Raw genomic sequence first — 27,377 nt, forward strand, 5'->3', positions numbered from 1 at the left:
AGGATAAGTGAGATTTTGAATCTCTGCACACACTTTTGGACACTGGACACTTTTGGATTGTGTGAGGCCCAATGAATATCTGAGCGCTATGTGACAGGCTCGATGGCACAGCTGTGACCTAAGTGACTAGAGGATAAGTGAGATTTTGAATCTCTGCACACACTTTTGGACACTGGACACTTTTGGATTGTGTGAGGCCCACTGATATCTGAGCGCTATGTGACAGGCTTGATGGCACAGCTGTGACCTAAGTGACTAGAGGATAAGTGAGATTTTGAATCTCTGCACACACTTTTGGACACTGGACACTTTTGGATTGTGTGAGGCCCAATGAATATCTGAGCGCTATGTGACAGGCTCGATGGCACAGCTGTGACCTAAGTGACTAGAGGATAAGTGAGATTTTGAATCTCTGCACACACTTTTGGACACTGGACGCTTTTGGATTGTGTGAGGCCCACTGATATCTGAGCGCTATGTGACAGGCTTGATGGCACAGCTGTGACCTAAATGACTAGAGGATAAGTGAGATTTTGAATCTCTGCACACACTTTTGGACACTGGACACTTTTGGATTGTGTGAGGCCCAATGAATATCTGAGCGCTATGTGACAGGCTCGATGGCACAGCTGTGACCTAAGTGACTAGAGGATAAGTGAGATTTTGAATCTCTGCACACACTTTTGGACACTGGACACTTTTGGATTGTGTGAGGCCCAATGAATATCTGAGCGCTATGTGACAGGCTCGATGGCACAGCTGTGACCTAAGTGACTAGAGGATAAGTGAGATTTTGGATCTCTTCACACACTTTTGGACACTGGACACTTTTGGATTGTGTGAGGCCCACTGATATCTGAGCACTATGTGACAGGCTTGTTGGCACAGCTGTGACCTAAGTGACTAGAGGATAAGTGAGATTTTGAATCTCTGCACACACTTTTGGACACTGGACACTTTTGGATTGTGTGAGGCCCAATGAATATCTGAGCGCTATGTGACAGGCTCGATGGCACAGCTGTGACCTAAGTGACTAGAGGATAAGTGAGATTTTGAATCTCTGCACACACTTTTGGACACTGGACACTTTTGGATTGTGTGAGGCCCACTGATATCTGAGCGCTATGTGACAGGCTTGATGGCACAGCTGTGACCTATGTGACTAGAGGATAAGTGAGATTTTGAATCTCTGCACACACTTTTGGACACTGGACACTTTTGGATTGTGTGAGGCCCAATGAATATCTGAGCGCTATGTGACAGGCTCGATGGCACAGCTGTGACCAAAGTGACTAGAGGATAAGGGAGATTGGATTGCTTTTAAAAAAGCAGTTTGCGGAGCAGTGGGTAAACAGCAATGCCAGCCTGTCAGGAAGCCTTAAAAGGCAGCCCAACAACCAACACCACTGATACACCACTATATAGCCTCCCCTTGCACTGCACACAGTGACTGGTGTGTTGTGCAGGCCAAATTGCTATCAGCAGCAGAAGCAGTTTTTTTTTCTTCTCAGCAGGACAAAAAAAAAAATTGGGATTGCTTTTAAAAAAGCAGTTTGAGGCCCAATGAATATCTGAGCGCTATGTGACAGGCTCGATGGCACAGCTGTGACCAAAGTGACTAGAGGATAAGGGAGATTGGATTGCTTTTAAAAAAGCAGTTTGCGGAGCAGTGGGTAAACAGCAATGCCAGCCTGTCAGGAAGCCTTAGAAGGCAGCCCAACAACCAACACCACTGATACACCACTATATAGCCTCCCCTTGCACTGCACACACAGTGACTGGTGTGTTGTGCAGGCCAAATCGCTAGCAGCAGAAGCAGTTTTTTGGTCTTCTTCCCTGCCTAACGCTCTCCCTACAGAATCAGCAGCAACCTCTCCCTATACTGAGATCAGCAGAAGTAAGATGGCGGTCGGCGTGCACGCCCTTTTATACCCCCTGTGACGCCCACCAAAGCAAGCCAATCACTTGCATGCCCTTCTGAAAGATGGTGGTGACCCGTGCCTATGTCATCACGTTGCCCACAGTGTCCGTGGATCCTGATTGGCTGAAAAAGAGCGCAAAACAAACTTTTGAAACGCGACTCTGGCGCGTAAGTCGCCAACCTCGTGGCCGACCTCATCCTAGGGTCGGGTTTCGTTTCATGAAACCCGACTTTGACAAAAGTCGGCGACTTTTGAATTTTTTCGACCCGTTTCGCTCAACTCTAATCTAGAGTATTGATCAGACTTGATCAACCTTTAGAACAAGAATTTCATAACATTTGTGTAAACGTTTATGTGATTTTATTCTGAGAACTCATGCAGACCTTCTTTGCAACCTCAACTAGAGATGAGCGACTTTGCCTTTTTTCGGGTCGAGTCGGGTTTCATGAAACCCGACTTTGTCAAAAGTCGGGTCAAACAAAATCGGCCAACTACAGTTGTGGCCAAAAGTATTGACACTCCTGCAATTCTGTCAGATAATACTCGGTTTCTTCCTGAAAATGATTGCAATCACAAATTCTTCGGTATTATTATCTTCATTTAATTTGTCTTAAATGAAAAAACACAAAAGAGAATGAAGCAAAAAGCAAAACATTGATCATTTCACACAAAACTCCAAAAATGGGCCAGACAAAAGTATTGGCACCCTCAGCCTAATATTTGGTTGCACAACCTTTACCCAAAATAACTGCGACCAACCGCTTCCAGTAACCATTAATGAGTTTCTTACAATGCTCTGCTGGAATTTTAGACCATTCTTCTTTGGCAAACTGCTCCAGGTCCCTGATATTTGAAGGGTGCCCTCTCCAAACTGCCATTTTTAGATCTCTCCACAGGTGTTCTATGGGATACAGGTCTGGACTCATTGCTTTTTGAAGTGTGTTTTGGGTCATTGTCCTGCTGGAAGACCCATGACCTCTGAGGGAGACACAGCTTTCTCACACTGGGCCCTACATTATGCTGCAAAATTTATTGGTAGTCTTCAGACTTCATAATGCCATGCACACAGTCAAGCAGTCCAGTGCCAGAGGCAGCAAAGCAACCCCAAATCATCAGGGAACCGCCGCCATGTTTAACTGTAGGGACCGTGTTTTTTTCTTTGAATGCTTCTTTTTTTCTCCTGTAAACTCTATGTTGATGCCTTTGCCCAAAAAGCTCTACTTTTGTCTCATCTGACCAGAGAACATTCTTCCAAAACGTTTTAGGCTTTTTCAGGTAAGTTTTGGCAAACTCCAGCCTGGCTTTTTTATGTCTCGGGGTAAGAAGTGGGGTCTTCCTGGGTCTCCTACCATACAGTCCCTTTTCATTCAGATGCCGACGGATAGTATGGGTTGACGCTGTTGTACCCTCGGACTGCAGGGCAGCTTGAACTTGTTTGGATGTTAGTCGAGGTTCTGTATCCAACATCCGCACAATCTTGCGTTGAAATCTCTTGTCAATTTTTCTTTTCCGTCCACATCTAGAGAGGTTAGCCACAGTGCCATGGACTTTAAACTTCTTGATGACACTGCGCACGGTAGACACAGGAACATTCTTGTCTTTGGAGATGGAATTGTAGCCTTGAGATTGCTCATGCTTCCTCACAATTTGGTTTCTCAAGTCCTCAGACAGTTCTTTGGTCTTCTTTCTTTTCTCCATGCTCAATGTGGTACACAGGACAGAGGTTGAGTCAACTTTAATCCATGTCAACTGGCTGCAAGTGTGATTTAGCTATTGCCAACACCTGTTAGGTGCCTCAGGTAAGTTACAGGTGCTGTTAATTACACAAATTAGAGAAGCATCACATTATTTTTCAAACAGTGCCAATACTTTTGTCCACCCTCTTTTTTATGTTTGGTGTGGAATTATATCCAATTTGGCTTTAGGACAATTCTTTTTGTGTTTTTTCATTTATGACAAATTAAATGAAGATAATAATACCAAAGAATTTGTGTTTGCAATCATTTTCAGGAAGAAACTGAGTATTATCTGACAGAATTGCAGGGGTGTCAATACTTTTGGCCACCACTGTATAGGGAAAAGTCGGGGTCCGACTGAAAACATGAAACCCAATGCAAATCAATGGGGAAGCAAAGTCGGCAGGGAGTGGAGGACAGTAAACACACCTACAGTGCCCATTTCAATGCCAATGACATCAATTCTTATTACTTAAGCTTGTCAACCTTAATTTACTTTATAATAATAGTTACGCATTGAAAACTGGGGGTTATTTGGCTAAAGTTGTGGGGGGGTAGGGCTGGCGCAAGGTTTTCGTATGCCCTGGGCCAATGAGTGTCAGTGCGCCCTTTTAACCCATACCACAATTCATAATGCTCCGATACGGCACAGAAATATAGGTATAGTACAGTGAAAAATACTTCACTGCTTAAATGACATGACTGATATTATCTATTTTAAATTCTACAATAGCTCAACAGCTGACAGTATAGTATTCCATACAGTATTATGGCCACCACCTAGTGCGCCATACAGAATAATGAGCCCCATGTATTTCTCCATACAGAATAATTGGTCCCATATAATGTTCCATACAGTATATGATGAGCTCCATATAATGCTACAGTATATGTTGGTCCCCATGGATGATGCTCCACTGTCTTATGGGTCCAAATAATGCTCCATATATAATGGGCCCCATTCTAATGCTCCAATGTATAATGGGCCCCGTAAATGCTGCTCCAGTGTCTGATGTCCCCCATTTGGAATGCTCCAGTATATGTTGGTCCCCATGGACGATGCTCCAGTGTGTTATGGGCCCAAATAATGCTCCATATATAATGGGCCCCATTTCTAATGCTCCAGTGTATAATGGGCCCTGTAAATGCTGCTCCAGTGTCTGATGTCCCCCATTTGGAATGCTCCTGTATGTGATGGGCCAAATGGATGATGCTCCAGTGTACGATGGACCCCATATATCATTCTCCAGTGTATAATAGAGTTCCCCAAAAAAATGCTCCCAACATTTAAAAAAATTAAATACCTCTCCTCGCTGGGCACTGCTGTACTCTGGACTCCTCAGCATTGCCATCTTTAAGGTCTCTGCACTTGTACTGTTTCGGTATACAGACATGATGTCAAAGCGCTCTCTAACCTGAATGTCACTGTTTGGAAACGCGGAAGATGTCACGGCGATGGAGCAGGGAGAGGTAAATATTGCAAGTGCTGTGACCCTGAGCAAGCATAGGGGGGCCCACTTGTGTGCGACAGCACTGGCACAGGGCCCCTCATATTACGACGGTATGTCTGACGGCGAGTGGGCCCTCCCACCGGCAGAGATATTTTTGCATGCTATGAGGGGCCCTGTGCCACTGCCGTCGCCCACGAGTAGGACCCTCCACCTGCTCAGGGAACCGGGACTTTTATCTGCACCTTCCTCTGTGTCACCGTGTAAGGTGGTATAGTATGCGGGAAGGGGCACCTGAGTTTCATCAGTGTCACATTCTGGCTCTATAGAGTGTGAGAAGAATGTAGTTCTGTGGGTGAATGTACCAGTGGAATCATCTAGCAGTGGCTGTGCATCAATGCACTCCATCTCCGATTCATGTTGGACTGGGGAATTCAGGATTTCACTTGATAAAACAGGCATGGCATGTGAAAAGAGTTCCATGGAGTAATCTGAATTGTGGGCTGCCGCATCCTGCACTTTGGGTGGGGGTGAAGGAGACAAGGAAAGGGGTGGTTCCTGACCCGAAGCCGGCACTGACGACTCAGTGCTTGCATTTTTGTTAACTTCAGAAGAGGAGGTGATAGAGCTGGAGGCTGTTTTGGCAATGTAAGGCAAAACCAGTTCCTGATGCTTCGGCTTTAAAAGAAGTTTACCTACTCCCAGAAAAGGGAGCCTTAAAGGCCTTCTTGTGCCAGACGATGATGCAGACTCAACACCTCCTGCCTTAGCTGCTATTGTGCTTTTGGCACTAACAGCAGATGCACCACCACCATCAGTACCAACTGGCCACCCACACCCACGTCCGCGGCCTCTTCCACCATACTTAATAATTTTTGTGAAAATGGACTCCAACCACAAGCAGATATATGGTACTGTATCAGAAGCGGACAGCTCTATACAGTCTAGGGATAACTGTAAATCTCCATATGTATTTCATGAGTCAGACACAGATGGTCACAGGCTCAGTATGGATTAGACAATAATATAAAATTTTGCAAAAGGGTACAGTATCACTAGATACAAGATATATATAGTATAGTTTAAACATACTGAATATCTGTATACATTTCAGGAGGCAAACACAGATGCTCTCAGGCCCAGTATGGATCCGACAACAAAATAGAACATTGAGAGAGGGTACTATGGTGCCCCTGAGGGTACGGTCGCCACAGAGGTACTGCACCTCATCCAAAGGTGTGGTATCCCACCCTCAGGTAAGGAGGGATCACCACTCAGGACTCCTAACACTGCACTCAACACACACACTAGTTAGTCAGGGCATCTGGGTGTACCCGGCGGGAGGATGGCCTCATCCCAGACTGACTAGGAAAGGGTGTTGGGGGTTAGTGTGGAAGGTAGGTACAGTGGGAGGAGCTTAGGTAGTGAAGTGATTGTGGCCATCCAATGAGAGAGAGCAAGGTGACAGTTGGTGGGTGTAGCTAGTCTGAGGTAAATGGATCTTTCTAGAGAGATGTCAGTCAGTGACAGGACAGAGTAAGAGCAGGATTGCTGTGAGAGGGCTGAGGGTCAGAGAAGAGCGAAATATCTTGTCCAAGCTCCTAGACTGGAAGGAAGGGGTCCTTGGGGCACAGGAAGTGCAATAAGCTACCTGTGAAGCCCGTTTCTGGAGAAGGAAGGACCAGGCCTCGTTCGGGAAGGTGGCTCCTGGAAGTAGTGGAGAAATACAGGGCTCAGCTAGGAAGACGGAGGCTGAGGTAGCTTTAAGTGCCTCAGTCGCAGCCGCATTCAAAAATCAAAAAGGCAGCAGTTGGAAAAAAGGACCCCGGGGCCCAACCCACGTCGCCCGGTGTGATCCGTGGCTTGGGACACTGTTTGCGAAGGCGCACAGCAGGAAGAAAAGGACAGATCAGTGCAGAGACATGGCCTAGAAAGGATACACAAGGAGGAATTTTGAACAGGTGTTCCTGATCTACCTTGGAGTTTGCCAGACCCCTCCCTCGGAGGACACAGTACCAAGCGGGTCATCTTGTGCACAAAACTTTTGAGGAAAAACTCAGAAACTGCACCCAACTGTGTCCTTGTTGTCTTTTACAACTCGCCTGTTACACACGCTACACTCACCATCACCGTCAATGGCTCACAAGCACCATCTCAACTGACCTGTGATACAGCTGTGCCCGTGTAGAGCTTCATCATCTTGGATGCTTTAACACCGTCCCAGAGGATATGCATTGCAGCGTTGGCTACCCTAGCCGAGTACCACGGGTGGCGTCATGATCCCCTTTTCCAAATTATTTATCATCTGAACTGTCATCTTCTTTATTGGACACCCAGGGCCACGTACTGGGTCCCAATCACCACCGTGACATACTTCACCCTTAAAAGAGCCTGAAAGGCCCGGTACTGAGTAACCCCCGGCCCTGCGTGGTGTTTCATTTTAACACCAGATACCAGGGATGTATAGTATAGTTTCAACATTCTAAATCTACGTTTATATTTTTGGAGGCAGAAACAGACGCTGTCAGTCCCAGTATGCATTAGCCAAGAATATAAAAAGTAGAAAAAAGGTACTGTTTCACCAGATACAAGGTAGCTATAGTATTGTTTAAACATTGCAAATCTCCCTATTTATTTCAGGAGGCAGACACAGACGCTCTCAGGGTCAGTATGGATTACACAATATAAATAGCAGTAAAGGGTAATGGATCAGAAGCATACAGCTGTATACGGTGTAGGGGGCATTGTAAATCTCAGTATATATTTCCAGAGTCAGAAACAGACTGTCACTGGCTCAGTATGGATTAGATCACAATATAAAAAGCATTAAATGGGTAAGGTATCACAAGCGTACAGCTGTATACAGTGTTGGGGTAATCTTAAATGTACACATATATTTCTGGAGTTACAGACAGACGTTCACAGGCTCAGTATGGATTACACAAGAATATAAAAATGAGAAAAAGGGAAATGTATTCAAAACGTACACCATTATACAGTGTTGGGGTACTTTTAAATCTTCGTATATATTTCAGTCTCAATAAGCCAGTCCAGACTCTCCGCTACAAGAAGCTAGATGTATAAAAGTACATCTAGATGGAAAGTCAAGTGATTTCAGAAAAGTTTGAATTGCTAATCACGGGAAAACCTCCCGGGAGAATTAGCAGAGGAGATGCTGACCCTCAATTACTTTTACTGTGGATACAGCTAAAAGGAAATTAGTGAAGAAAGGGTTGCTGTATCGCAGTAGCGTTGATCCCATCACCATTACTTGTCTCCATCACATTGTGATCACAGGGAGAGCTGTAGACATGGTCCTCACTGCCTATCATGATCTGTCTGGTCACTTTGGAGTGCAAAACACAGAAGCCACAGGCCATAGGGGATTCTATTGGATTGCCATGAGAGGAGACTTTGAAAAATGGTGGCAGGAAGGTCACACGTCTATGACTATGAAAAATGTGAAAGGTGACTGATCATAATGCACCACTGCAGCTGATTGTGAGTTGACGTCCATTACAAATGGTAGCCATTGATCATCTGAAAAAGAGGCCAGCAGGACAGGACATAGCTACATCTTAACCTTCATCGATCAGTACACCAAATTTGTAGTGGCCATCCCTGTGAAGGATTTAACTGGCCAGACTACACAGCGGTAGAGCAGGGAGAGGTAAGCATTGCAAGTGCTGTGTCCCTGAGCAAGCAGGGTGGTCCCAGTCATGGGCGGTGGTACTGGCACAGGGCCCCTCATAGTACGGCAGTGTGTCTGACGGCGAGTGGGTCCCCCCACCGTCAGAGACACTTTATTGTACTATGAGAGGCCCTTTGCCAGTGCCGTCGCCCAAGGGTGGCACACACACCTGTTCAGGGCAACAGCACTTGCCCGTGTGCGCCAGGTGGTGACATCAGTCCTGGGGGGGGCAGCACAGTTAGGGAGGTTTAAAAAATTGCATATGTTTATATGTAGGCTGGACTTTCAGCAGCTGCAAATGGAGGAATTGGAGATGTCCGAGGAATAGGAGGACAAAAGCGAGCCTTTTTTTCTGCCAACCTATGTGCTATCAGGGGAAGGTGGGACACAATCCTTGGAAACCCATGCATGGTTCATTTTAATGAAGGTTAGATCATCCTCATTTTGGGCCGACAGACGGGTCCTTTTTTCAGTCAGGATTGATCCAGCAGCACTGAAGACTCTTTCGGATAGCACACTAGCAGTAGGGCAAGCGAGCTCCTGTAAGGCATATTGTGCCAATTCAGGCCATGTGTCCAGTTTTGAGGCCCAATAATCAAAGGGGAATGACCTGTGAGGGAGAACCTCGATATGGGAGGAGAAGTAGTTTGTAACCATAGTTGAAAACTGCTGTCTCCTGTCACTTGCAATCTATTGTGTATTAGCTGTCGTCTGAGTGGTACTTGAGAAATCAGACCATAACATGGTCAAGAAACCCCTGTCTCCAACGCCAGTTTGGCTGTGTGCACCAGCAACACCTTTTCCATTTTGACCACTACGGCTCGTGGGTAGAGTTGAGCGATACCGTCCGATACTTCAAAGTATCGTATCGGATGGTATCGGCCGATCTTTAAAAAAAGTATCGGTATCGCCGATTCCGATACCGGAAGTCCCATTCAAGTCTATGGGACTTCCGGTATCGGAATAAGAAAAACCCTTTCCTGCCCTTGTACAGCCTCTCTGGGGTCTGTACGGGCCTTTCGGGGGGCTGTGCCGGCCTGCCAGGGGGTCTGTGCAGGCTCCGGTGGTCTGTGCCGGCCTGCCGGTGGTCTGTGCAGGCTCCGGGGGGCTGTGCCGGCCTGCCGGGGGGCTGTGCCGGCCTGCCGGGGGGCTGTGCAGGCTCCGGGGGTCTGTGCAGGCATCGTCCGATGGGACTACAAGTCCCATCGGGCGATGCCTGCTACCATGACAGTGATTGACACATTAGCCAATGATGGGACAGTAGTAGTCCCATCATCTGGCTAATGTGTTAAATGTAAAAAAAAAAAAAAAAAAAAAAAATTACATGCTACATACATACAACATGCATACTACATACATGCTACATTCATACTACATACTACATACATGCTACATTCATACTACATAAATACTACATGCAACATACATACTACATATATACTACATGCATGCTACATACATACTGCATGCTACATACATACCACATATATACTACATACATACTACATGCATGCTACATGCATGCTACATACATAACACATATATACTACATGCATGCTACATACATACTACATGCTACATACTACATATATACTACATGCATGCTACATACTACATGCTACATACATACTACATATATACTACATGCATGCTACATACATACTGCATGCTACATGCATGCTACATACATACTACATACATGCTACATACATACTACATACATACTACATACATGCTACATGCATGCTACATACATACCACATATATACTACATGCATGCTACATACATACTACATGCATGCTACATACATACTACATGCTACATACATACTACATATATACTACATGCATGCTACATACATACTACATGCTACATACATACTACATATATACTACATGCATGCTACATACATACTACATGCTACATACATACTACATATATACTACATGCATGCTACATACATACTACATGCTACATACATACTACATATATACTACATGCATGCTACATACTACATGCTACATACATACTACATATATACTACATGCATGCTACATACATACTACATGCATGCTACATACATACTACATGCTACATACATACCACATATATACTACATACATACAATACATTCATACAATACATACATAGACATACAGTACATATAACATAGAGTAACATACTTACCAATACTTGTCACATTGTTCCCCGAAGCCATTGTCTTTTCCGGGATAAATATTAACATAACAAACCACAAAAATACTCACCCACGATCCGAAGCAGTCCACGAGTGTGTCCCACGACGATCTTGGGTAGAGAACTGCAGCATCAGATGATGCTGCCGTTCTCTACGGGCTGCAGGAATCCAATGACGGAAGGTAGGTATCCTTCCGCACTGTATTCCTCCGCCACTTAAAAAAAAAAAGTCCCTAGTCTCACTTTATGCCATTGCTGTGTGGCCACAGCAATGGCATAAAGTGAGACTAGGGACTTTTTTTTTTTTAAGTGGCGGAGGAATACAGTGCGGAAGGATACCTACCTTCCGTCATTGGATTCCTGCAGCCCGTAGAGAACGGCAGCATCATCTGATGCTGCCGTTCTCTACCCAAGATCGTCGTGGGACACACTCGTGGACTGCTTCGGATCGTGGGTGAGTATTTTTGTGGTTTGTTATGTTAATATTTATCCCGGAAAAGACAATGGCTTCGGGGAACAATGTGACAAGTATTGGTAAGTATGTTACTCTATGTTATATGTACTGTATGTCTATGTATGTATTGTATGAATGTATTGTATGTATGTAGTATATATGTGGTATGTATGTAGCATGTAGTATGTATGTAGCATGCATGTAGCATGCATGTAGTATGTATGTAGCATGCATGTAGTATGTATGTAGCATGCATGTAGTATGTATGTAGTATGTATGTAGTATGTATGTAGCATGCAGTATGTATGTAGCATGTATGTAGTATATATGTAGTATGTATGTAGCATGTAGTATGTATGTAGCATGCATGTAGTATATATGTAGTATGTATGTAGCATGCATGTAGTATGTATGTAGCATGTATGTAGTATGTATGTAGTATATATGTAGTATGTATGTAGCATGCATGTAGTATGTATGTAGTATGTATGTAGTATGTATGTAGCATGCAGTATGTATGTAGCTTGTATGTAGTATGTATGTAGTATATATGTAGTATGTATGTAGCATGCATGTAGTATGTATGTAGTATGTATGTAGCATGCAGTATGTATGTAGCATGTATGTAGTATGTATGTAGTATATATGTAGTATGTATGTAGCATGCATGTAGCATGTATGTAGCATGCATGTAGTATGTATGTAGTATTTTTTTTTTTTTTTTTTTTTACATTTAACACATTAGCCGGATGATGGGACTACTACTGTCCCATCATTGGCTAATGTGTCAATCACTGTCATGGTAGCAGGCATCGCCCGATGGGACTTGTAGTCCCATCGGACGATGCTTGCACAGACCCCCGGACATCAGCACAGCCCCCCGGCAGGCCGGTACAGACCCCCACAGGGTGCACAGCCCCCCGGCAGGCCGGTACAGACCCCCACAGGGTGCACAGCCCCCCGGCAGGCCGGTACAGACCCCGGGCAGTCCACACAGCCCCCCGGCAGGCCGGCACAGCCCCCCGGCAGGCCGGCAGAGACCCCCGGAAGGCCCGAAATGACGGCGCATCATGATGCGCACACACCGCGCATCATGATGACGTCAGGCCGTCAATCAACTGAACTTCCGATTCCGATGCCGAATTCCGATATTGAAAAAATATCGGAAGTCGGTATCGGAATTCCGATACAGCAAGTATCGGCCGATACCCGATACTTGCGGTATCGGAATGCTCAACACTACTCGTGGGAGAACCAGCTCCGCTGCTGTGTGCTGGGAATGCCTCAAACAAATGGTTTACCAGAGTTGCTTGTTTGTTAGCCAATATTACCTCTAGGTTCTCCTGTGACATGGTGTTGTGTAGTTTGTCTTTATAGCGTGGATCGAGGATGCTGGCCAACCAGTAGTCATCATCCCTCATCATTTTGGCAATGCGGAGGTCCCTTTTTAGGATCCGCAAGGCATAATCACACATGTGGGCCAATGTTCCAGGTGTCAATGCTGCACTGCCAGTGGTGGGTGGAGGAGCACTTTCTGGCAAATCCACATGCCTCCTGTCATGCACAAACCCTGTACCTGACCTTGGCACGCCCACATTTTCTCTTACCCCCTGATAAGCATCCTCATCCCCAAAATAATCATCCCCCTTATCCTCCTCCTCATCTTCCTATTCTTCCTCCTCCTCATCCATGACAGTTCCCTGACCAGACAATGGCTGACTGTCATCCAGCCTTCCCTCCTCATCCTCCTCCTCCTGTTGCTCCTCCGCTGCAGATGCTTGATCCTTAATGTGCATCAAAGTTTGCATGAGCAGACGCATAAGTGGTATGCTCATGCTTATGATGGCGTCGTCTGCGCTTACCACCCGTGTGTATTCCTCAAAACACTGAAGGACTTTACAGAGGTCTTTCCGCTTTGACCACTGCACACCCGACAACTCCATGTCTGCCCTCAAACTGCCTGCCCGTGTATCCTCCCACAAATGCATTACAGCCTGCCTCTGTTCGCACAGCCTCTCAACCATGTCCATAGTGGAGTTCCATCTTGTAGCAACGTCTATGATGAGGCGGTGCTTGGGGAGATGGAGTGATCGCTGCAGCTTCTGCATACCACTGGAGTGTATGGGTGAGCGACGGATGTGCGAGCACAGTCTTTGCACCTTATGGAGCAGGGCTGTTAACTCAGGATAATTATTTAGGAAGCACTGCACCACCAGGTTCAAGGTGTGTGTGTGAGATTTGCAAGGGCTATGGCTGCCACAAAATTCTGCCCATTATCACTGACTACTTTGCCTGGCTCAAGATGTTGACTGCCCAGCCATGACTCAGTTTGTCGATGCAAGTAGTAGGCCAGCACCTCCACGGTGTGCCTGCTGTCGCCCAAAGACATCATTTTTAAAACAGCCTGCTGCCGCTTACCATTTGCTGTTTGATAGTGGGACACCTCATGTGCAGCACTGACAGATGTGGATGGAGTGCTTGTGTGACTGTGCTCTGTCGACAAGCTTTCGCTTCTGGAGGAGGAGGAGGAGGGTCGAACGCCTACAGCCAACTGTTTCCTATACCGTGGGCTAGGCAGCACTGTTCCACTGCCGCTGTCCCCTGTGGAGCCTGCATCCACCACATTAACCCAGTGCGCAGTGATGGACACGTAACAGCCCTGGCCATGCCTACTGGACCATGCTTCTGTTGTGAGGTGCACCTTTCCACTCACTGATTGTTTTAGTGCATGGATAATGCGATCTTTCACATGCCGGTGGAGGGCTGGGATGGCTTTGCGAGAAAAGAAGTGCCGACTGGGTATGTCATTGCGTGGGACAGCGTAGGCCATGAGCTCTCGGAAAGCTTCGCTTTCTACCAAACGGAAGAGTATTATCTCTAATGAGATCAGTTTGGCAATGTAGGCATTCAAAGCCAGTGTACGTGGATGAGAGGATGAGTACTTTCTTGTCCTACTCAGAGTGTCTGGTAGGGTGAGCTGGACTTGAGAGCTGCATATGGGGGAACTAGCGTTGGACCGGATGGACTGAGAAGGGGTTGGTGATGGTGAGGGTGTTGATGGCCTAGATTCAGTGTTTCCTTGCGAAAATATTGTGATTACCTGACTGCTTTGGCCTAGTGACGACACCTCACCATTTCTTGATGGTGGTGTGCTTAGCGGTGGCCTTACAGTGGGTGAAGCGATGGAGTGTTGCCGGCTACCTTCAGTCAGAGCAGGTGCACATGTGCTACCTGAGGTTTTGTAGTCCATCCACGCTTGCAAGTCCATGTTGGTTAAATGTCTAAGCATGCAACTGGTATTCAAATTTCTTAGATTTTTCCCTCTGCTAAAGGTCCTTTGGCACTTCTTACAGATAACCTTTGCTTCATAAGTAGGATTTTGTTCAAAAAAATGCCGCACTGCACTCTTCCTACTATGGTACAAATTTTCAGGGCTTGCACGCTTTGCTAATTTGACCATCTGGCCAAGCTGTCCTGCAACTCTTTTAGTTTTTTAACAAGCTTTTTGACAGCTACGGCCCTGCCGGATAACCGCTGCTGCGATGACGATGCCTGCTGCGGATCCTTTCCTGTTCATACCTATTTTCACCGGCACCCTCTTTACCCCAATGGATGCCAATCCGGGTCAACAACTGGATCATCCACGACCTCGTCTTCAATGTCATCTGCACCTTCCTCTGTACCTTCCTCTGTGTCACCGTGTAAGGTGGTGTAGTATGCCGGAAGGGGCACCTGAGTTTCATCAGGGTCTGATTCTGGCTCAGTAGACTGCGAGGGCAATGTAGTGCTGTGGGTGAATGTACCAGCATAATCATCTAGCAATGGCTGTGCATCACTGCGCTCCATGTCAGATTCATCTTGGACTGGGGAATTCAGGATTTGACTTGATAACCCAGGCATGGTATGTGAAAAGAGCTCTGTTGTGAGTTCATTTTCCCCTTCGTTACTGAGGCCAGAGGAACTCCCTCTTCTGGTAAAGAAAGGTAGTGAGCCTGATTATCAAACACCTGAGGCTGATGATGATGACTGGCTGAGTGGAGTTACTGACTGGATATAAGGCTGCTGACGCCCTTCTGCCCTGCGGGTGATTTCTCTGTGGGATCCTTGGAGACCAGTCTGAATTCCTGCTCCTCTAAAGCTAAGTTTGCTGCTCGGCCTTTTGCATTTGTGCTTTGACTTTGTTTTGCTTTGTTTTTCTGGATTTCTGCCATTCCCTGCTGGGGTGTGCTGAATTCCTTTAGCTCTGTCTTCTGAAAATACCTGAGTTCTGATTTAGTTTTTGAAGGGCCTTTTTCATATCAGCTTGTTGGCTTATGTCTTTGATAGGATTTTGGCAGATTGCAGACAGCAGCCTTCCTGTCCTTTCCTATCTAGGTAGTTTTGGGCCCCGTCTTTGCTCAGTCTATCTTTCTGTCTGTGTTAGTGTTTTCATCTTGCTTCACCGTCATTATATGTTGGGGGCTGCCTATTGCTTTGGGGTCTGCTCTGGGGCAGTTTAGATTTCCCCTTTCTTTCTTTAGGCCTAGTTAATTCTCCGGCTGTGATCGAGGGGTCTAGGGCATCGTAGGAACCCCCCACGGCTACTGCTAGTTGTGTTGATAGGTTCAGGGGTCTGCAATCTGATAGTTGCCAACTTCTCTGGTTTTCTGGACTCAGCTTGTATTTCTGCTTTTGCCTCCTACGGTGACTCTTCATAACAGAATCACCCGCCATACAGCAGATCCTAGGGTACTCAATAGCAGGAAAGAATTGTAAAAAAAAAAAAAAAAAAAGGTGTGTATATTTTTTCCTCTATATCTCTGAGGCCGTAGGGGGAATTTTTTTCTCTCTCAATGGAGATAAAGCAATTGTCTGATCGTGTGGAGCAGCTCGCTGCGGAAGTGCAGGGAATTTCCACCTACCTTGCTCATTCACATGCTGCTGAACCAAAGATACCTACACCTGATGTATTTTTTGGGGATCGGTCTAAATTTTTGAATTTCAAAAATAATTGTAAATTATTTTTTGCCTTGAAGCCTAACTCGTCAGGGAGCTCCGCGCAGCAGGTTAAAATTGGCATCTCTTTGCTGCGTGGCGATCCCCAGGATTGGGCGTTTTCTTTGAAACCAGATGATCCTATTCTGACTAATGTGAACGCATTTTTTCAGGCCTTGGGGTTGTTGTATGACAAACCTAATGCCATTGATCAGGCTTAAAAGACCCTGCTGGCATTGAACCAGGGTCGTGATTCTGCAGAATTGTACTGTCAAAAATTCCGAAAGTGGGCAGTACTTACTACCTGGAATGATAATGCCTTGGCTGCTCTCTTTCAGAAGGGGTTGTCAGAAGCCGTAAAAGATACTATGGTGGGATTTCCTGTTCCCTCTGGTCTTGACGATTCTATGTCATTAGCCATTCAGGTTGATCGGCGTTTGCGCGAACGCAAAGCTGCACGAGAGGTTTTGCCACCTGTTGATCAAATGTCTGAACCTATGCAATGTGATAGAGTTTTTCCAGAGAGCAGCGTCAGGAGTTCAGAAGGCATAATAAGTTGTGTTTTTTCTGTGGAGATGCCTCGCATATTATTTCTGTCTGTCCTAAATGAGAGAAACGCTTTGCACACACGTTTTCTGTTGGGGGTGTTCAACCTAAGTTTCTTCTGGCTATTACTCTGATCTGCTCCCTGTCCACATTTTCCGCCAAGGCTTTTGTGGATTCGGGAGCAGCGCTAAACCTAATGGACTTGGATTTTGCTAAACGTTGTGGATTTCCGATGACACCTCTGCAGACGCCTATCCCTTTGAGGGGGATTGATGCTACTCCTTTGGCTAAAAATAAACCTCAGTTTTGGACCCAGGTGGTAATGCGGGTCGCCCCAGACCATCAAGAAAATTGCAGATTTTTGGTGTTGCATAATCTGCATGATACTATTGTTCTGGGGTTTCCCTGGTTACAAATTCATAATCCAGTTTTGGATTGGAAATCTGTGTCTGTGGTGAGTTGGGGTTGTCGGTGTGCCTTTAGTGAGGCTCCGGTGTTTTCCACCTCTCCTCAGTCGCATGATGTTCCTGATTATTTGGCGGACTTTTATGATGTATTTAGTGAGAATGAGTCTGCGTCTCTGCCTCCTCATAGGAGTTATGACTGTGCAATTGAACTGAGCCCGGGGTGTAAATTTCCCAAGGGTCGGCTCTTCAATTTATCTGTACCCGAGCACGAGGCTATGCGATCCTATATTAAGGAGGCGTTGGAGAAGGGTCATATTAGACCATCCTCGTCACCCTTAGGTGCCGTTTTTTTTTTGTAGCCAAAAAGGATGGATCATTAAGACCTTGTATTGATTATCGTGCCCTCAACAAAATTACTGTTAAATATCAGTATCCGTTACCCCTGATTTCTGATCTATTCTCCAGAGTTAAAGGTGCTTGCTGGTTTACCAAGCTTGACCTCAGGGGGGCGTATAATCTTATTCGCATTAAGCATGGGGACGAATGGAAGACGGCGTTTAATACTCCGGAGGGACATTTTGAGTACCTGGTGATGCCTTTTGGGCTCACTAATGCCCCTTCTGTCTTCCAGTGCTTCATGAACGATATTTTCCGAGATTTTGTCGATAAATTTTTGATTATCTATCTGGATGATATTTTGATCTTCTCCAAGGATTGGGATTCCCATGTGGAACATATTCGGACTATGTTCCGGATCTTGAGGGAGAATTCCCTGTATGTCAAAGGATCTAAATGCCTTTTTGGGGTACAGAGGATTTCTTTTTTGGGATTTATTTTGTCCCCGTCAACTATTGAAATGGACCTGGCCAAGGTACAGGCCATTTACGATTGGGTTCAGCCCACTTCTTTGAAGGCCCTCCAGAAGTTTTTGGGTTTTGCTAATTTTTATCGGAAATTTATAGCAAAATTTTCTAGTATTGCCAAGCCATTGACTGATTTGACTAAGAAGGGTGCTGATGTGTTAAATTGGTCTCCGGAGGCTGTTTCTTCCTTTCAGGAGCTGAAGCGAAGATTCACCTCCTCCCCGGTTTTGCGGCAACCTGATGTCTTACTTCCATTCCAGGTAGAGGTGGATGCTTCTGAGATTGGTGCAGGAGCTGTTTTGTCCCAAAAGGATCCTGTAACATCTAAAATGAATCCCTTGTCTTTCTTTTCCCAAAAGTTCTCTCCATCTGAACGTAACTATGATGTGGGGAATAGGGAACTGTTGGCCATGAAATGGGCATTTGAGGAGTGGAGACATTGGTTGGAGGGAGCTAAGCATCAAGTCGTGGTCCTCACTGACCAAAAGAATTTGATTTACCTAGAGTCGGCTAAGCGCTTGAACCCTAGACAGGCTAGGTGGGCCTTGTTTTTTACACGTTTTGATTTTGTGGTTTCTTTTCTTCCTGGAACGAAGAATGTCAAGGCAGACGCCCTCTCTAGGAGCTTCTTTGCTGATTCTCCTGTGGTGACCAAGCCTGCTACCATCTTAGGCGAAGGGGTAGTTCTTTCTGCCATCTCGCCCGATTTGAGACGTGCTCTGGAAGAGTTCCAGGAGGACAAACCTAAGCGTTGTCCCAGTAGAAAGTTGTATGTTCCTGACCAGTGGAAGAAGAGAGTGATGTCTGAAGTTCATTGCTCTGCTTTGGCTGGTCATCCAGGTATTTTTGGTACTAGAGATCTGGTGAGTCGTTCTTTTTGGTGGCCTTCCTTGTCTCGTGATGTCAGGAATTTTGTGCAGTCCTGTGGGACGTGCTCCCGGTCTAAATCGTGTTCTCGCTCTAGTGGGTTGTTGATGCCTTTGCCTGTCCCCAAGAGGCCATGGACCCATATTTCAATGGATTTCATCTCTGATATGCCTGCCTCTCAAAGGATGACTGTTATTTGGGTGATTTGTGATAGGTTCTCTAAGATGGTTCATCTTGTACCACTCCCTAAGTTGCCGTCTTCCTCTGAGTTGGTGCCCCTGTTTTTACAACAGGTGGTTCGTTTGCACGGGATTCCTGAGAACATTGTATCTGACAGAGGAGTCCAGTTTGTGTCTAGATTTTGGAGAACTTTCTGTTCCAGGCTGGGAATTCAGTTGTCCTTCTCCTCTGCTTTTCACCCTCAGACTAATGGGCAGACAGAGAGAACAAACCAGACCTTGGAGTCATATTTGAGATGTTTTATTTCTGCTGATCAGGATGATTGGGTTTCATTTTTGCCTTTGGCCGAATTTGCTTTAAATAATAGAGCTAGTTCTGCCACTTTGATGTCACCTTTTTTTTGTAACTTTGGGTTTCATCCTCGATTTTCTTCAGGGCAGGTGGAGCCCTCTGCCTGCCCAGGTGTTGACACTGTGGTGGAGAGAATGCACCAGATCTGGGACCAAGTGGTGGATAAGTTATCTCTCTCCCAGGAAAAGGCCCAGCGGTTTTCCAACCGACATAGGACCATTGGTCCCCAGTTTAAGGTTGGTGATATGGTGTGGTTATCATCAAAAAATATTGCTATGAAGGTGGCTTCTCCTAAGTTTAAGCCTAGATTTATTGGACCTTACAAGATTGTGGAGATTATTAATCCGGTCTCTTTTCGTTTGGCTCTTCCTGTCACATTTAAAATCCATAATGTGTTCCATAAATCTTGGTTGAAGAGGTTTGTTGAACCTGTTGTTCCGGGGGTGGCACCTCCAGACCCTGTATTGGTTGAAGGTAACATGGAATATGAGGTAGAGAAAGTACTGGATTCCCGTCTGGCTAGATGGAGACTTCTCATGCCAAAAGATTGGTGCGTGCCTTTCATCGGGCTCACCCTGATCGCCCTGGTGGCATAGTTGAGGGTTCAGTGACCCCTCCTCAAGGGGGAGGTACTGTTGTGAGTTCATTTTCCCCTTTGTTACTGAGGCCCGAGGAACTCCCTCTTCTGGTAAAGAAAGGTAGTGAGCCTGATTATCAAACACCTGAGGCTGATGATGATGACTGGCTGAGTGGAGTTACTGACTGGATATAAGGCTGGCGATGCCCTTCTGCCCTGCGGGTGATTTCTCTGTGGTATCCTTGGAGACCAGTCTGAATTCCTGCTCCTATAAAGCTAAGTTTGCTGCTCGGCCTTTTGCATTTGTGCTTTGACTTTGTTTTGCTTTGTTTTTCTGGATTTCTGCCATTCCCTGCTGGGGTGTGCTGAATTCCTTTAGCTCTGTCTTCTGAAAATACCTGAGTGCTGATTTAGTTTTTGAAGCCTAGCTGCTTCAGGGCCTTTTTCATATCAGCTTGTTGGCTTATGTCTTTGATAGGGTTTTGGCAGATTGCAGACAGCAGCCTTCCTGTCCTTTCCTATCTAGGTAGTTTTGGGCCCCGTCTTTGCTCAGTCTATCTTTCTGTCTGTGTTAGTGTTTTCATCTTGCTTCACCGTCATTATATGTTGGGGGCTGCCTATTGCTTTGGGGTCTGCTCTGGGGCAGTTTAGATTTCCCCTTTCTTTCTTTAGGCCTAGTTAATTCTCCGGCTGTGATCGAGGGGTCTAGGGCATCGTAGGAACCCCCCACGGTTACTGCTAGTTGTGTTGATAGGTTCAGGGGTCTGCAATCTGATAGTTGCCAACTTCTCTGGTTTTCTGGACTTAGCTTGTATTTCTGCTTTTGCCTCCTACGGTGACTCTTCATAACAGAGCTCCATGGAGTAATCTGAAGTGTGTGCTGCAGCATCCTTCTCTTTTGGTGTGGGTGAAGGACACAAGGGAAGGTGTTGTTCCTGACCAGAAGCCTGCACTGATGACTGTGCTTGCAGTTGTTGTAACTTCAGAAGAGGACGCAATAGAGCTGGAGGCTGTTTCGGCAATGTATGTCAAAACCTGCTCCTGAAGCTCCGGCTTTAAAAGCGGTTTACTTACTCCCAGAAAAGGGAAACTTAAAGGCCTTCTTGTGCCAGACGATAACACAGGTTCAACACCTCCTGCCTTAGCTGCTATTGTGCTTTTCCCAGAACCAGCTGATGCACCACTACCACCATCAGTACCAGCTGCGCCTCCCCGCCCACGTCCGCGGCCTCTTCCACCATACTTCCTCATGTTTGGGAAAATGTATCAAAAAGACCAGCAGAGAAATGGTACTGTATGAGGAGCGTACAGCTATGTAAGGTGTATGTAAAAAGTGAAATCTCCATATATATTTTGTGAGTCACAGACGCTCACCAAGTATGCATTTGACCGTAATCCAACAAGCAGATATATGGTACTGTATCAGAAGTGTACAGCTGTATACATTGTTGATGAAAATGTCAATCTCCATATAGGTATTTACAGAGTGTCACACACACATGCTGACTATGTGTAGATGTGACCGTAATAAGAACACCAGATATCCGACACTGTTTGATAATCGGACAGCAGTCAATATGGTGTATGGAGAAATGGAAATGTCTGTATATGTATTTACGAAGTGTCACACACACGCTGACTCTGTGTAGATGTGCACTGACCGTAATAAGAACACTAGATAACCAATACTGTTTGATAATCGGACAGCAGTCAATGCGGTGTATGGAGAAATGGAAATGTCCATATATGTATTTACGGAGTGTCACACACACGCTGACTCTGTGGAGATGTGACTGTAATAACTAAGAACACCAGATATCCGATACTGTTTGAGAATCGGACAGCAGTCAATATGTTGTATGGAGAAATGGAAATGTCTGTATATGTGTTTACGGAGTGTCACACACACACGCTGACTCTGTGTAGATGTGCACTGACCGTAATAAGAACACCAGATATCTGATACTGTTTGATAATCGGACAGCAGTCAGTACAGTGTAGGGAGAAATGGAAATGTCCGTATATGTATTTACGGAGTGTCACGCACACACGCTGACTCTGTGTAGATGTGCACTGACCGTAATAAGAACACCAGATATCCGATACTGTTTGAGAATCGGACACCTCTATACGGTGTATGTATGAAAAAATGTTAATCTCCGTGTATTTTTTTACGGAGTCACACACATATAGCATGTATTTGTCCATAATACCAGCCCGTACACGGTAGTGTGTGAGGAGCGTACACCTCTATACGGTGTGTGAAAAAATTTACGCTCAGTATCTACTGTGCAGAAAAAAAGGAATAGAAGGAGTTTTGCTTTTAAAAAAGCAGTCTGCACAGCAGTGTGCAAACAGCAATGCGGCTATCAGGGAGCCTTATAAGGCAGTCTAATCACCAACAGAGCTGCTGCACAAAAAAGTGTGAAAAAATGAGCGCTTGCTAACTGTGCAGAGAAAAGGAAAAAAATATTTTTGCTTTTAAAAAAGCACTCTGCACAGCAGTGTGCAAACAGCAATGCAGCTATCAGGGAGCCTTATAAGGCAGCCTAATAACCAACAGAACTACTGCACACAAATATATCCTCCCCTGTCACTGCACACTATACTGATGTGTTTTACAGTGACAATCGCTATCAGCAGAAGGAATTTTTTTTTCTTTTTCCCTGCCTAAACACTCTCTCTATTGAGAACGATCAGCAGCAAGCTCTCCTTATGCTAAGATCAGCAGAAGTAAGATGGCGTTCGGCGGTCACGGCCTTTTATAGGCAATGTGACGTCACACAAAGCCAGCCAATCACTTGCATGCCCTTCTCTAACATGGTGGGGGCCGCTGCCGACGTAATTGCGTTGCCCACAGTGTGCGTCCTTGATGATTGGCTGAGAAAAGGCGCTGGAAGGATTGTGGGAAACGCGACTTTGGCATTCGAGTCGGCAACCTCATGACCAACCTCACACTATGGTCTGCTTTCGATTGGCGAAAACCGACTTTAACAAAAGTCAGCGGATTCTGAATTTGGCCGACCCGTTTCACTCAACTGTAACCTCAAACATTCCCGTTGTGAGCAGCTCCTCAGTGAGGCTGGTCGACAAGTTAATAGTTCTCATGATAAAAAAAAAAGGTTTAAACTCTTCTGAAATTATTTTTTTTTACCAGGCACAAGCAATGTCACCTTATCTTTAGACAGGGTTTTACATATAACAGCTTTTGAGCATACTTTTTGTAGAAGTCATGTAAGTGATTGTTCGTCTCTTCCTTCTAAAGAGTAAATCAATTTCATTCTTTTAATCGTTCCTCATAACTAAGATTTTGTATGCCCCTTATTAGTTTTGTGGCACTTCTCGTTTTCGAAATCCAGAGCACCTTTTTATGAACTGATACCCAGATCTGAACTCCACATTCCAGATGACATTGCACTATTACTTTATAAACTGTTAGTATTAAGCTCCTGTCTCATGAGTCCATGCCTTGTTTAATACTGCTGGTCTTAGAAACTGCTGATTGAATTGACATTGCATGCTGTTATTTAGTCTTTTATCGACAAGTGCAACCAGATCCTTCTCTACAAGAGTCTCCTAGTTTTACTCCCAGTAGAACACATGATGCCCACAGGTTATTGGCACCAATGTGTATAACTTTACATTTATCCACATTAATCCTCCTCCGTTAAATGAATGCTCAAACACTCAGTTTGTCCAAGCTCGTAACTTATGAAAATTTTGCAGAAAATTCACAAAATTACATAGCTTGGTATCAGCTACAAAAATAAAACAGTAATAATCCCGTCTTCTAAATCATTAATAAAAATGTTGAATAACAGAGGAGCCAACACTGAATCTTGGTGCCACCCCTCATAACCAGAGACCATTCAAAGTCATTCTTTACAACTCTCAGGATGTGATATTTAAGTCTATTTTCAATCCAATTCCAAATCTTATTTGCTAAACCCATAGACCTTAATTTACCCATTAGGTGTCCTTGCAGGACAGTGTCAATTGTCTTTGCAAAGTCCCTATCCCTAATCTTGCCATCATTATAAACACATCCCTCTCTAACCCATCTACTCCTTTATTTTCTGTTTTGTCCTCCCACACTCAACCCTAGTTCACATACTCTGTTGCCCCTGTTAGAATAATTTTCCCCAGCTCAGTAGACTGCCTTCCACTCTGGTGTAATTTATCGGCAAAATACAGATTGTACCACATTAAGAAGTCAGCCCAGTGCTCTACAACCCCAAATCCTTCTGCACTGCACCAAGACTTAAGCCATGCATTTAGCTCCCTAAGCTACTGCTGTGTCTCCTGTGCTGTGCGTGCAGCGTAATTCTGTAACTTCTTCTTACTAGAGTCATTTTTCATTTTTGCACTTTTCTTCCCTCTTTTTTCAAGTTCCATAATGTTTTCACTTTTCCATCTATATAGCCATATTAATAGGCTCACTAGGTGAAGTGGATCCACCAAGCTCAAGGTCCGGGAGGACACACGGGCGTCAAAGCAGCAAATCGGCGGGGTATGCAGGACACAGACAGCAGAGGCACCTCAGACCATAAGCAGGTAGGCAGGATGTAGGAAACTGCAGGCAAGCAAAGTGAAGGAAACCTAAGGCAGACAGAAGACAACAGAAATCCTCAGGCAGGTGGAGGACGTCAGGAAACTTCAGGCAGACAGAAGACATTAAAAAACCTCATGCAGTCGGAGGACATCAAGAAACCTCAGGCAGCAGGAGGATGTCAGGAAACCTCAGGCAGTCAGAGGATGTCAGGAAACCTCAGGCAGGCTGGTGGAGTGCCGATAAGGTGTGTAACAAAACTGAAGTCTAGCAGCACAGAAGTGTTAATACAATACTAAGACTCAGGAGTGTGTCTCAGTGAGCCTTGTCTAGGCTCGGGCTGATGCTCACGTGGGAGCATGCCGGACCATCTGCAAAGCCCAACGTGGAGCACAACACAATTTAGTGGACTGGGGTGAGGGAAGTAAAGCATGGATCTGAGACAGATGCGTAACACATATGAGGGCTTGCTGCCTGCTTCTCCTGACCCATTTTTCTAGCCTCCATGTCCACCTCTTAGTAATTGCTTGCTCAGTGAGCAGCATGCTTGCCTCTAAATTGTCAGTTGTCCAGAGTTTAATTTTGTTCCTCCATATCGCTAATACAAGCTTCCAGGCGAGCAGTATGCCTGCATTTCTATCTCCACAGTATTCATGCTGAGATTCCTGCTACAGTTGTGTGTACAAATGGCAGACTGCACTGAAAGAAACCTCCAATCTTGCTATTCCTTATAGACAGAAGCACAGTAAAGAATAATAAAATGTAGAGAAAGGTTGAGCACTTACAGGTTTTTAACTCCTGCTCTTAACTCCTATTTTGTAACTTTACTTATTCACAAGCCACTTAGTTCCGCAAGCCCACCTATTATTACAGTTTACAAAAATGAGAAGTACATGTGAAAATAGAGAAACTTTCTAACATATAATATTCCGTGCATTCCTTACATGACAGCAGTCTGCACCTTTCTATTCCATACTTGCTGGTTGTGCACAGTAGCTTCTCCTGACCCTCAAAATTAATGTTCAACTTCCAACTGTAACTATAAATCAGGGAGGAGGACGTACAGCACCGCTCCGACATCACATCTGAGAAAGCCTGTCATGGCGACTTTTAACTTATATAATTTTTTACACTTTACCATTGTAAATTGATCTTGACTTTACTTCCAGATACCCAGCAGCCTCTGATATCTAGCAATCCAACATGTGCACTTTAATTTCAACTTTTTTATCTCCTAAAGATATAATATATAAAAAATATATAAAACCTGCGTTATAAATATTTTACCATTTTTTGACTACAGCTTCTATGCAGATTTATAAGTCTCCATGGTAACAGACAACAAACAATTCTTACGAAGTCGGATCCTATAGTCATATTCCCTTCTATCTGCCTGTCACTTTTTCCCAACCTATGTTTTAGGTATCTAATAATTTTTCTTTAGTGTATCTTGTTCGTCTCCTACAGTTAAACTATTAATGAATGAAGTTTCCCTCTCTTATTTTGCAGACAACACAGATTTTTACAGGAATTGTCCTCATCTCCTTTGACATTATGATGATAATAGTCAGTAGTTACTTTGGAGCTTTATTCTATAGCGGTGTCCCCATATGGGCTGGAATTTTGGTAAGATATTTACAGTTAAAGCAGTGTTGTATTTCCTTTGGTTCTTGCTGCTTTTTAGCTTAGATGCAAGAGCCGTGATCGGTGACTACAGCATAAATCCCTTGTCTACAGGGAGTCCGTGGTGGTCTGAGACACAGCTTCGGTGTCAGCATTGGCTCTGGTTGCTTTTCTCTCCCTCTCTAATGAATGAAGCTCTGATAGTTTGGTATTAACTCCTTCCTGACTTGCTTGCCCCCACCCTTTTTTTCCCAAAAGCAAAAAACTTACTAATTTTCTTGATCCGTAATATAAAATAAATGTTATGTTGATATCATGTTTTTCTAGTTTATTATTTCCGGATCACTGTCAGTGGCTGCTTCTGTAAAACCAACAGTTGGAAAGGTAAGAAGGGCTATTAACAGTAACCTAAAGAAAAGTATTAAACAGAGTTGTCAATGTTTGGGGATAAAAAAGTGTTTGCACTCAAATATATGTATTTGGGTCTAAATGTTTGAATTAATTTTTCATTAAAAAAAATTTGCACTGTTTGCCTCCTACAGCCTCCTTGTTGAACTGGTTATTGTCAGCTTTTAAATTAGTCAACGCAGAATCATTCATTGAGCCTACTACGATGGTCTGATAGAGTTGGCGAATAAGCCTCCTTACATTGGCATGCCACAAGGAGAAACGTTACCCCTTAGACCTCAATTCAGAACCTCTTATCTAGCCAAATCAGTTCTCATACTTTGCACTGATGAGGGGCCATACCCCAAAACACTGTCTACAAATTGAGATTTTGATTTGGCCTTTATCTTTACCCCTTATGCCCCAAGGGTGGTTTGCACGTTAATGACCAGGCCAATTTTTACAATTCTGACCACTGTCCCTTTATGAGGTAATAACTCTGAAACGCTTCCATGGGTCCCAGTGATTCTGACATTGTTTTCTCGTGACATATTGTACTTCATGTTAGTGGTAAAATTTCATTCAAATAACTTGCGTTTATTTGT

At 44.8% G+C, this 27,377-nt stretch overlaps 1 protein-coding gene across 1 annotated transcript in view; it reads left to right on the forward strand.

The window, feature by feature from the left end:
• The window catches only part of LOC141097981 (membrane-spanning 4-domains subfamily A member 4A-like), a 61,511-nt gene that overhangs the window by 18,207 nt on the left and 15,927 nt on the right, over positions 1-27,377 (forward strand). The window contains exons 3-4 of the mRNA XM_073585552.1: positions 26,272-26,388; positions 26,713-26,769. Coding sequence (XP_073441653.1) covers positions 26,272-26,388; positions 26,713-26,769 — 174 coding nt within the window. The remainder of the gene's footprint in view (positions 1-26,271; positions 26,389-26,712; positions 26,770-27,377) is intronic.

The sequence above is a fragment of the Dendrobates tinctorius genome, unplaced genomic scaffold, assembly GCF_039654945.1.
Source record: "Dendrobates tinctorius isolate UK_male_01 unplaced genomic scaffold, ASM3965494v1 ptg000086l, whole genome shotgun sequence".
Taxonomy (NCBI): Eukaryota; Metazoa; Chordata; class Amphibia; order Anura; family Dendrobatidae; genus Dendrobates; species Dendrobates tinctorius.